General features: G+C 40.0%; 1 protein-coding gene across 1 annotated transcript in view; it reads left to right on the top strand.

Moving 5' to 3' along the window:
• The window catches only part of LOC136882627 (UDP-glycosyltransferase UGT5), a 54129-nt gene extending 41738 nt beyond the window's left edge, over positions 1 to 12391 (top strand). Inside the window, exon 6 of the mRNA XM_068230052.1 lies at positions 12030 to 12391. Within this exon, the coding sequence (XP_068086153.1) occupies positions 12030 to 12333 (304 nt within the window). The 3' untranslated portion in view covers positions 12334 to 12391. The remainder of the gene's footprint in view (positions 1 to 12029) is intronic.
• Positions 12392 to 13207: the final 816 nt, after the last annotated feature.

Below are 13207 nucleotides of genomic sequence, written 5' to 3'. Positions count from 1 at the left end.
TCCACCGAAGTGTCCCGGCAATCCACGAGCTCGCCTTGCGGGAACCTTCCCACGCAACATCGGGCTCTTGGGAGCGCAAAAATGGCTGCCCTCAAACATACAGTAGTTTCTGAATACCAAATAAATATTTGGGAAAAATAAAAATTTTTCTCACCGTAGAATTATGGGTTCATAATCCACCTACAACAACGAAATGTTTACCCAGAAAGGGGAAATATTTAAACAGATATATTCCTTCAAAATTCTAAAGTGTACATGGGAATTTTGATACAGATGAACCATGATTCTACGTAAACTTTCCCAGCCGATCTCACTCTTGACGTAGGGCTCTGTTACTTTCACGTATTTCCCTGTTTTCTTCTTCCAACAATAGGATCGCGTTACAGATGTCATCAACAAAGTCTTCTCTTAAGAATGAACATTGTAAACATTCAGCGTCTTTCTCTTCTTTACTCCCGCTGCTTGCCTGTCCTTGGAGTGGTGCCTCGACCTGTCTTCCTCTCGACGTGACGATCATATTTACGGGTTGTACCTCTTCTTATTCTTCTTCTTCTTCGGTGACCATTTCCCCAGCTGGTAAGGCTGCGTCATCCTGTAGTGGAATTCTTTCTTCGGCTCTATGATAAACCTTTAATCTTCTTATTGGGTTGCGGTCATCATTGAATTGGGAGTTGCCAGGAGTCTGTTTCTTGATGTTACTGATGTTATGTGCGTCATTTGGTTGTCTCTCCTTCAGAATCTGGGATGAAAGACTCTGAACCTTTTCCTACTGGGAATTTGAAGTTATTTTTCTTCTATCAAGAGTCGACATTGACTCTTGCTCGAAATCTGGCGCAAATGGGTTCAGACCGGAGTTTCGTTGGTCTTGCCTATGTGCCTTCTGGAATTCCAAACTTTCAGCCCCGAAACAATCGGTGTTGACGTCCTGGCGCTGTATAGCCCCCTGCCATTTCTTCCTTTCGTGGTCCTTCCTTAACCCGTCGGTGTACTGAACACGTTCACGGTACCGTTCATCCTCATCACGGCGGAAGTTCTGGGTTCGATTATTTCCCCAGTCCCTGCGGTTATTAAGTCCATTCCTGAAATTCCTCTGGTTTTCTCTGTCCCCATCGTATCGCCTCCAGTAAGGGTTCCTCCTTTGTGGATAATTCCCATTACCCCTACGTCTTTTCCAATCCTCATTTCGTGGATGCGAGGGTTCCCAGTTATTCCGAAACTCACGCCTCCGCTCAATCGGCTGTGGTTTCCCCTGCTCAGGTGCCTCTGGACTTCCCTCTGGGACCTGGCTAACAGTGTTTACATGTTGCTCGTGCGATCGTCCCCCTCTGGGTGCTATTTGATTATGGGTATGATCCAATTGCCTAAGGATCATTTCTGCCTGCATGGGGGTCTCTACCTTTGATGCAATGAGCATCCTTTGTACTTCGGGAGGTAACTGCTTCTGGATGGCCTGTACCAACTCTTGCTCCGAGGGCGGCGCCTCAAGTTCTCTGAACTTTACCATTTGTGCAATAAAGTATTCACTGAACTTTGTAGGGCCTATTGCATTATACCGACGTGAGTATAGCTCTAATCTAAGACTCTGCTGAATTTCCGTACTCCAAAATTTATTAAGAAACGCCCTCTGGAACTCATCAAAGGTATCAAAGTGGTATCGGAAGCCTTTAAACCATAAAAGTGGTGCCCCCTCTAAATATCTTTCAGCTACCCTCAACTGACGTTCCTCAGGAATCTTGGCGTCCCGGATGTACTCCCTGAGATCCTTAAGAAACCCCTTCGGCGTGGTATGTGGACCTCCATTAAATTTCTTGGGCTGGTCCTCATGTAACTTGATCATGTTAATAACGTTGGTGACCCCTGAGCTTTGAGATCGACTGGTATCTACATTCGAGCTCTGACCGTTATTATTCACATGATTGATATTTGGCAATTGACCACTGAGGTCAAAGTTAACAGCTGTCGATGCTTGACTCAATACTTTGTCCACCTTGGACTGCATATCTACCACGCTGCTAATCCAACTGCTTACTTCGCTCTTAATGAACCCAACTTTCTTGTCTGTCTCTTCCTGGGCTGACGTGATTTCCCTTAAGTCCTGTTCTATACTAACTTGCCTGTCGTTGAATTCCCTGGTATGTTCGTTTTTCATTTCAACTAACTCCTCTTGAATTTCTTTAATTAAAATTTCGGAGTCCTCATTAGCCGCTTGGAGTTTACTAATTGCTTCCTCATTAACTTGCAACAGTTTCTTCTCCATGGTTTCGGTTTTTGACAATACCTGACTCTCCAATTCCACACTCATTTTATCTACCTTATTGTTCAGTGACTGAATGTCCGCAGATAATATTTGACGTTGTTCCTCTATTATGGTTAGCGTTTTCCCCTTTTCCTTATCACTGGAGATCCGCATCTCTACGACCTGTTGTGTAACGTCGTCCTTAAATTCAACCTGGCTGTCGATCAGCTGCTTATGCGCCGCCTGGCTTTCCAGTAAATGCTTGTCAAGTTCCTTCCTCATCTCATCCTGACTATCACATAACCTACTGTACATGTCGTGGCTTTCGTCGAAACGCTTGTCCATATCAGTTTTTAAACTGTCATGGATTTTGGAAAACTGTTTGTCGAAATCGTTCTTTAAACTGACCTGCACTTCCGCAAATTGTCTGTCAATTTCATCCCTAATTTCCACTCGGCTATCATCAAAACGCTGGTTGAGTTTACCTATCTCACCCCTAACTTCCTCTTTAAGTTCGGTGCACATAGTGTATGTCTCACGAACTACGTTCTTCAATCCAGCCTTCAACTCATCACTAGACTCTTTACACCTAGCCTGGGTATCCTCAATACTACTCTGTAACTCCTCACGAGTGTCTTTCAAACTAGACTGCAACTCCTCAATCTTACCATCCAAACTTTCATTATGAGCCTTCATGTCCTCTCTCAAATTCTCACTCTGGACTTTCGCGTCCTCCATCTTACTATCCAAACTGTCTATCTTACTATTCAAGTTCTCATTTATCTTACTATTTAAATTCTCATTCTGGACTTTCATGTCCTCCATCAACTTACTATTCATTTCTTCCATCCTCTGCATTAGCAGATCCATCATCACCTGACCTTCCATCTCACAATACCACAAAGAATACAATAATGAGTACGCTGGCTGTTGATGCAACCAGAATACTCCAAACTACTAGGGAAAGAATTCACTATCTACTGCGTTTTCACATACAAACGCTGTTATAATTTAATACCGAAACTGACAACATTCCAACAGTTGTCTTATAAAATTTTGTTTACATGGCTGGTATCACAAACTTGTTTAATAAAAAGAAAATTCTAAAGTTAATAAGTTACTCTGGATAAATATCCCAAATGGTTTCGCTTCCGTAAATTAATTAAACAAAGAACATGTTAACGCATAAACTTTGAATGTAATTCAGCGTTACCACTTCCAAAATTTATATTGGCAACATGACATAAGCTTCAATAAAGCTTTAAGTACTGGTTTCCTAAAATGCATTGTGACTGTTATTATTATTATTATCTACCAAGTAGTTACGCTCCTCATTAAACGTGTTAATATCTAGCACTCTCATTGGGCATAATTCGTTTAACTGTGGCTCAGCCATAATTTTCACCCGCTTGTATTATTTATAATGTGGCTTAAGCCTCAACATTATTTTATATTTTTCTAACATTTATTTTCAATGGATAATTTCATTATCGTTATCGTGGCATCATATCGTTATCGTGACTTTGGGCTCCTCATCGTTATCGTGACATTAAGGCCCCAAAGTTGATGGCGCCACTTCTACTGAACCCTTGAACTTACCATTCCATCGTTGGTCGGCCACGGCTGCTATAGTAGAACAATTTAGAACTCTTAAATCATGGGTCGTTGCGGGAATAAATTCGGTCACGATCTTGACCAAACGATGGGGTTCAGAAGAAAGCCTAACTACTTGAAATGAGGAGCAAAAATGTGCTTACTAACTTTTATTAAACTGAAATAGCACGATAACATAATTAATTTAATATGCATTCTTGCCACAAAAATAAAACAAAATTAAATTATTGACTTTGAATGTTCCAAACACAGTCACATTACATAACGTCACTTCGTTTCTTCAAATGTCGAAGAGTTGCTTCGGAGAAGCTAATATTTTAGTGGACAGCGAAACTGAAAAACTGAAAAAGGGAAGACCTGAAAACCGGGCACCTATCATTCCAAACGAGAACTGAGAGTTAATCCCCACGATCCGTGGAAAATCTGACTTTCAACAATTAGAACGCCTGATTTTCTCTTAATTAAGGTTATCCACCAGTCAAATACCCTTCACGGATACGGAAACATCCGCCGAATGGACCCTTAATCGAACCAAACTGACTATCAGTTGCTTTGGATAGGTTGCGAAATATTATGGGAAAGCATGGTGTTCACTACAAGTTAACAGCATCATTCACAATTGACCTAAAATTCCACCATGTATTTGTCATTCATGACACCCTTAAGTGATACGTTAATCCCGATGCTAAACGTGCATCACCCAAACAGTTGTTCGGAAGGAACCAACAACAACATGATCCGAGAGGATCTTACGTTAAGTCGTTCTAAAGGAACAAAACTGCGAAATGCAGGAAACATTTACTAATCATGCATTTAGAAGAAATGCCAAACACTGAAGTTAATCAAAAAGTGAAAAGTCACTTGAAAATATTATTATTGAATCGATTTTCAGGTTAGAAATGGGTTTATTATGCTTAATAAATTTACCAGTCCACGCTAAAATTTACTACAAATTTAAGGAATTCTTTCCCTTGACAACAATGCTACCAGTACAGATCTCTCTATTTACTGTCTGTCCCCACACTACTGGTAAAGTGATTACTTACTTATTCTACCTATGAATCAGAATGAAAATATGACAAGATTAAAATAAAATAAAATCACTGGCTGACGAATCGAAACCGCATTCGCAACTCAAGTCTCATTCTAAAACACTGAGTGTCAATATGCACACTATCAAACGAAAAACAATGAAGTTCGTAAAAATAAATTAACATCTCAAAGTCATACAGCTTAACACGCACGAAGAAACACAGTAAAAATATTTAATCTAGATCGGGTCGATGTCCCGCACTTGGACAGCCCTCGTTTGTCAACAGCAGTCCCGTTATCTCAATGAGAGCTTCGCATAGACCCTCTACAATAAATCATATCGCACTGTAACTGCTACCTTCCTCCAGGCCACTTCCAAAAAGAACAAACAAAAGAGAACATCTAAACTGAGACTTGAGTGTGTACAGCTACCATCCCAGACCTATCGTCGGGCTCACTTGAAATCTGTACACCCTAAACCTAATCAGTATATACATGATGCCTTCCAAGTCCTATCGTCGGGCGTGACCTAGGACGTCTCATCATCAATGACTCCAAGAATAAACACGTGACGTCCTAAATCTATCGTCGGGCGTCAAAGTGGGTCGTACTACGTCTCCCTTAACATATCAGGCGAAATGCAATTTCCAACAAACCTCCAACAGTAACACTGAATCTGGTCAGACAAAAAATACGCACGACGGAACTACGTCTCTTATCAAAAGAATGCAAGTCGAAACACGGTAAGTGCCTACCTCTCGAAAAAAAAAAAAAAATACAACAAGTGTCTACCTCATCATAATATGTGAACTCAAAAAATAAATAGACGTGACGAACGGTTCTCCACCTCGAACACAATCTCAGCCTGTGCACTGAAGTATTAGGGAAGCAAATTAAAATTTCCCACACACGTGTACCCTTTTAGTGGACGCCTTCAAAATAATAATCATCACCATCGCATTCGAAATTCTCAGATCGCCTATCATCAATTCCAACCATCTTATCCATGACCTCTCCAATGAACAAATTAAATATAACCCAACCGTGTGTCAAAATTGCTCTTCAATCCGTGAGGCCGTACCTTATCTTAACAAAAATCACTGGATGTTTACTACCAAGACCTTTACATTTTACTAGAGTCGTTTTCACTTGGAATCGTTCTATCAATTTACAATGCTTCACATCATAGTCGTCTCAAGTTCGGATTGATTGCGGAAAACAATACAGCCTGTTTCACACAGCCTGTTCCTAAATACTTCCTCTACAAAAATGTCTCAACACTCTTTCTCATCGCTTTATTTCAGCGGTAACACTTCTCTCTCATCTCCACGTACATATAAATCCATCGCTCTCAATCCCTTTTCCTTCCAGACCCTTTTTCATACTTCGATCCCCTGGTGAAAACGACAACATTATTAAGCATATCTCTGACTTTACTATTATTACGACTTTCGAACCTCAAAAATCCAAGAGCACGCATCGACCTTTCGCAATTCAAGTATACACGATGTCTCAAAATTTTCTTCCCATTAACGACTGTAACTCTAACAAATTTCGTTGACATTATCTAAATATGCTTACGATCCTTGTAAAAATAACTGGTTAAATGCAACTTGACATAGAAGAATTTCCTTATCCCGCGGTAGACATTATTATTATTATTATTATTATTATTATTATTACTATTATTATTATTATTATTATTATTATTATTATTATTATCGACCAGCATTTCTGAATGCAACTGACACCTGAAATTACAATATTCGCCACGACAAATTTACACTTATAACGTTCACAAATCCGCACTTTGAATGATATCTCATCTCAACACAAAATTTTAAGCGTCGCATTTTACCGTTCTTGACATGAACTTTACACACTGAAATTTTCACACGCTGACCAAAATTTACAACGCCTTTCGCCTGATAATTACGAATCTCACCCGACAATCATCTGGAAATTTGGTTAGGACAGACAGTAACTAACTACTAACTACAACATAATGTAAAATAGACAGACCTGCACATTGGTGACATTCTCAGCATTCTGATTACATCATCTCCAGCAACCTCGCACTTAGCCCCTCATTTTCACAGATAACATTTTCATATTTACAAACTCACTCATCCAAACACTACCCTTCACACACACACGAGATTAAAAATTACCATAAATAATGCACTTTCTTTGTAACTTGCACCACGAACTTCCCTCGTTCTGCAGTCGGCTATAACTGTCTGATGCGTCTCCCAGAGTGGTTTCTCTCCCCGTTGTTTCAACAAGAACAGGTGTTCGGCCGATAAGGGAGTCGAACTATTTTGAATCGCTTCCCCCAGACCTTCTTCACTTACAAGAGTACAGGAAATGATAAAAATAAAATCTGCTGTGTATTTTTCAACCAGCCTACACCTTCCCAGTTCGTCTGCAAACGTTCACAGCTTCTCCAATTCACTTTTCTTCTTACTAAATATATGGACTTTAGCCACGAACATGTATTTGATTATTGTCGGTCAATCTGGCGCGAAATTCTAATGACGACGGGCACGAGCTCCCGCGGCCTCAAGTTCCAGATCGACACTCCAAAATCTACGGTGGGGGGGTTTCTTTTATAATTTCCGGAAGGACGCTATCCCCTCTATGAGGCTTGGTTGTGAAATCTGCCAAATTTGCTTCTAATAGACCAATTTTGATAAGACTTGTCCCAGAACTCCGGACAGACTTGCACTTATGTTAGGTGTTAATTTTATAATTTTTCTACACTCACAACATGAGAAATAAATTGTTTCTGCCCGTGCGTTTCGCGCGTTTTTCTTCTGCCCACGACCTTGGCACGTGTAACTAGCTCACTGTTCTCACGCTAACACACACTTGGGCTTAACTGCATCTAAAATTTTCCCTGGTGTCACTACCTCCACAAAGGGTATATGAATAATTTTGCTTATTTATTTCTTCCTTTACTATCTTGTCAAAATCCCTCGTTGTGCAGAATTCATTAATTTAGAAAATTATCGGGCACTCGAGTTCCACCGAAGTGTCCCGGCAATCCACGAGCTCGCCTTGCGGGAACCTTCCCACGCAACATCGGGCTCTTGGGAGCGCAAAAATGGCTGCCCTCAAACATACAGTAGTTTCTGAATACCAAATAAATATTTGGGAAAAATAAAAATTTTTCTCACCGTAGAATTATGGGTTCAATACAGTCGTAGCTTGTCGTAGGACGAAGTATACTGTGATATGCCGATATGTGAACGTCTTCACGCCACATACAATGACATCATCAACCTCCCCTCCACACTAACTCAGCACAGCGAGACTTCACGTGAATTGACGGTAGTGTGTTTCCGCCTTTATACACCTTCTCCTGATGCCAACCTCCACTGAGGAGTTAATGAACATGAAATGCACGATGTTGAATGAAATTGTGTAAGGAAGGGGAAAGAATCGGCCGTGGCTTATGAATAGGAATTGTCCCAGTATTTGCCTCAAATTGAAAATGGGAAACAACAGAAAACCATTCTCAGAACAGCCGACAGTGACGTTCAAACCCACTCACCTCCTGAATTCAGAGCTCAGATCCATAGCTGTAGCAGGTTAACACGCGCGACCACTCCACTCGATGATTGTTACAATGTGTAGAGAATTGAAATACACAAGAACCTCATTTATCTGGATTAAGTGGGACCGGAACTGATCCGGATTATCAAAAATCTGGATAATCTGGAAAACTAAAAAAACAAATACAGTACATGTTATATAATCTCAGTGGCAGCTCGTGGATATCAGCAGTTTCATAATTCCATAATATATCCCAAGTTCTTCAAACCATGTATTCAAGATACACACTTCGAACACTATACAGTGCCATGCATTATACACTTATTATTATTATCATCATCATCATCATCATCATCATCATCATCATCATCATCATCATTATTATTATTATTATTATTATTATTATTATTATTATTATTATTAACATTTGCCTGTTCTTGTCCACGATCGAATTATGTTTACAAATAGTTTCACTGTAGTGATCACTCAAACAAGACACGACATTGACTTTACCAAGCATTTCAGAGTCCATGGTACTATTGATATCACCCCTGTGGTGATCCATTTATCTCCTTTCCTAGAATGGGAGAATAGCAGGCAAGGAATGCAGTAAAAGGTTTCTGAGATATCACTTCCACATATCCGCGCATTCTTGTTATATACGTCAGGAGAATTAATTTGTCTTTGAAAAGCCCTATTTTCATTTTCCTTGGTCTCCGGTTTTTTCAACGAGAATTCTGACATCGGCCTACCACACTCCTTCAGTTCGACTTTCTTTTCGATAGAAAGAGAAGAAAACGTTAGTTCTTTAATATGTTCGACGGTAATCATACTGTACGAAGTGCAAACATAACACTACGCCTACATATAAATCACAACCTTTCTCCTAATTTCACCTCGTCACAGTCACCTCACGAGATCATTCATCAACACACAGCTAAACATCGCGCTCTCCAGTGAGTATGGCCAACATGAGTCAAGTGCGAGGAGACAGTAGGTACAGTCGTTACTCGTTTCGTTAGTTAATAATCCTAAAAATTACAAGACTATTTTAAATATATACCGGCACATTTAACTCAGGTAAATGCTTCAGTAAAATAGTTCCTAGTTTTAGGAGAGAAATGGCACAAACTGACCCCTGTTAAATAGAAATCAGATCAGCAATGTTTCGGGTAGGTTGGCTGCAACGATAGGCCGCGGCAGAAACGCGCCGGAATCTCCGTTAGAACAGCACATCTCTACTGTGCCTCTGATTGGCTCCCTCAAGGCCAGTCAAGCGAGACTCAGAGTATTTGGTCCGCTATGAGAGAGCGCCCTCCTGCACAGGGCCAGCAGCGCATCGGGCCGCAGTACAGTACAACTCGCACCCTTGATAATAATCTTATAGTAAAATATTTCCCTTGTTAACATTTAAGATCAAAATTCCCTAATTTAATGGAACGCCATGGGGGGCGCGCGCCTTAGCACCTCCCAAACGAGCCACCACTGTATAATCTATTAACATAAGTTGTACAGTAATACCTTTTCTCAATTGTACAAAAAATATAAGAACTCTTTTCGTATATTTATGACTGTTTTATGCACTAAAATAATGTGTGAGTTTTTTCTGTTTTACATTTGTATAGCATTTGCGTGCAGCACAATCATGAAGACCTTTTACTAACAACAGTTCTGCCCAGTCTAGGTATCTAAATAGGCCACCAGTTTTTCCACCTGCATAGTTACCTCTCCATGAGTTATTGTTTCTTCTGATGGAGCGCTGGTTTCATTTTCGAATTCACCATCAGTGAATATAAGTGCATTGCATTCAGAAGAGCATGGGTTCGGATCCTACCTCGGCCATCCTGGGAATGCTTTTCCATGGTATCCCATTCTCAGTTCCAGACGAACGCTGAGATGGTACCTTTTATAGACCGTGGCTGAATTACTTAGAATTCCTGTCCTTAACTATCCTTGGCGGAAAAGACCTTCAAGAAGAGTCGACGCTGTAAAAGAAATACTGTACAAGTAAAAATAAATTTTTGTTATTTTTGATCTGGATGAACCGAAGATCCAGATTAATGAGGGCCAGATAAACAAGGTTCTTGTGTATTCAAGTCAGTAAAGTGGTATGAAATCAGTAGATTATTATTTATGTAAATTAGAACTTCCCTACAGCTGATTATGATGTCATCTCTTTAACTATGTCCAACCTTCAGCAATTCCACAGGCCAGAGCACTCCATTTGATAAGGTCTAAAACTACTTCCATTTGTTGTGCCTTGCTTAGGCCTGTACGGTACCTAATTTGATTGTTCCTACAAACATTCTTACCGGCTTCCTAGCCTTCTAGTTCCACTGACCATCCTAAGCATCACAGACTTGTGCAGTGAATTTAAACACATAACATAACCAATATCGTGGAGACCCAGTCTTATGATTTTCCTTCACTATGATTTTATCCCATCAACAAAGTAGTAGTAGTCAGCTTTATTCTGTTATTTATCCGTGGAAGTCCTAGCAATGTACAGTATTAGTTTATACATAGGGCATTCAGAAATTAAGTTTCCCTATTTCTTTTCTTGTAAAGTAAACTTATTTAGCCAGGAAATATGAGCATGCTTGGCAGATCTATGACATAGCAATCATATACCACCAAACAAATCCTGCCTGCTGTTAATAGCGCAGCAACAGAAGCTCGAAACAGCAGTCCGTATTCTTTTTCCCACCGCCTGCAAGGTTCGGTCTGCGATAAAGTTTCTATGAAAATTGCAATGGGCCATTCAAAACAAGAGATGTAGAATGCTCAGTGTAGGTATTGTACTGATCCATGGCAATGCTCGCCCGCATACAGCTCGACGCTTAGCAAATGTTCTGCAGTAGTTTGGTAGAGAGGTGTTTGATCATCCACCGTACAGTCCTGACCTTACTCCCAGTGATTTTAATCTTTTCTTGCAACTCAAGAAATCCCTGTCCACCTGTCAGTATTTTATTTTTATTTTTACAAGTTGCTTCATATTGCACCTACATTGATTGGTTTTATGGCGATGATGAGACAGGAAAAGGCTAGGAGCTGTGGCCTTAATTAAGGTACAGGGCCAGCATTTGCCTGGAGTGAAACTGGGAATCCATGGAAAACCATCTTCAGGACTGCCGACAGTGGGGTTCGAACCCACTATCTCCCAAATACTGGATACTGGCCGCACTTAAGTGACTACAGCTATCGAGCTCGGTGTCAGCATTTTCACACGGACAAAGAAGTGAAGAAGAATGTCACACGCTGGTTCTATTCCCAGGCAGCAGACTTCTACGACACCAGCATGCAAAAACTGATGCCATGATATGACAAGTGTCTCAATTCTGGTGGTGATTATGTTGAAAAATAGCTCCAACATTGCTGTATTGGGTGCCAATATGTTGTTTCTTCCTTTTCTTAATAGGGAAATTTAATTTTATGATGACCCTCGTATTTTGTCTTATTTTACTAATTGCTTGTTAGTTTATTGCTAAATTAATTACTTATAATAGGGAATTAAGCATCATAACTAACCAAACAAAAAAGAGTAAGTTATTAATAATGTTAACGTGTGTAATTTCAAATTTCTTTATAGTTACCGAGAAAATGCAAAGAGATTATCAAAGTTGTTCAGGGACCAACCAGAAACTCCAATGGAAAGAGCTGTTTACTGGGTTGAATATGTTATCAGGCACAAAGGAGCACCACATTTACATTCTGCAGCTCTAGACTTGTATTGGTTCCAGTACTTCCTACTTGATGTAATACTTGTAATACTTGGTGTTGTAGTATTAAGTGCAGTGTTAATTTACTTCTCCATTAAGACTGTGCTCAAAATGCTTACAAAAACATCAAAGAAGAAGAAACCAACTGCTTCAAATAAGAAAAAGAAAAATTAAATGTACATCATCCTGTAAGAAAACTGTTTTTGAAATAAAATGTTAAATTTTAAAAAAATCATTTTATCAAAAAGACTATTACTATGGTACCTAAAAATTTTGTATGATCGATTGCATATCATCTGTCAACTATAACACATCTTAATTATTGTTAATCTTGGGAGTTGTTTCTGCACCTGAAATAAGTACTTGAGAGGAATAAACAAGTGTCAATTCAGGTCATATACAGAATGTATCACAACTATACTGACAAAAAAGATCAGGGATGCTCTTTGTGTTAAGAACGATGGTACAATTGGTTTGGCAGAGAAAACTTTTCTTTTCCAGGCACGTGATTCAAACTGACAAACACGCTGTATTTGCTACGCCAGAGCACAAGCCACTGCCGTGCTTCAGGGCAGAGAAGGGAGGGGAAGTGGGGTGTATGATGGAGACAGTGATAATGGCTCCGCGTCTATGCCCAAGTTTCAATAAATATTAAATTATTGTCATAATGGTCCACCTTTCAAATATGCAATATTTTGAATTACATTAACTAGGGACTAGTTTTGGCCTGGGCTGGCCATCTTCAGCCTTAATGTAAAACATCGAATAACTAAACAAAAATGTACAAACACACAATTGACAAAAAAAATGAACAAATATACAAATGACATTTGTTGTGTGTGTCCTCCGCCGCCTGCAAGCTCCGCAACCCGCCCAGCATCGTCGCTTCGAGATACCACGAGGTGGACTGCAGACCACTGACGTAATTGTCTGTGACGTCAGACAGCGCTATATATTGGGCGACGATTTCTCCTCTCCAGGCACTCCCACACTGTCCAGTGATCAGACTACACCGTATGTCAGACACGAAGGTACCCTCTTAAATAAG

The sequence above is a fragment of the Anabrus simplex genome, chromosome 1, assembly GCF_040414725.1.
Source record: "Anabrus simplex isolate iqAnaSimp1 chromosome 1, ASM4041472v1, whole genome shotgun sequence".
Classification (NCBI taxonomy): Eukaryota; Metazoa; Arthropoda; class Insecta; order Orthoptera; family Tettigoniidae; genus Anabrus; species Anabrus simplex.
This window is presented reverse-complemented; position numbering and strand designations above follow the sequence as displayed.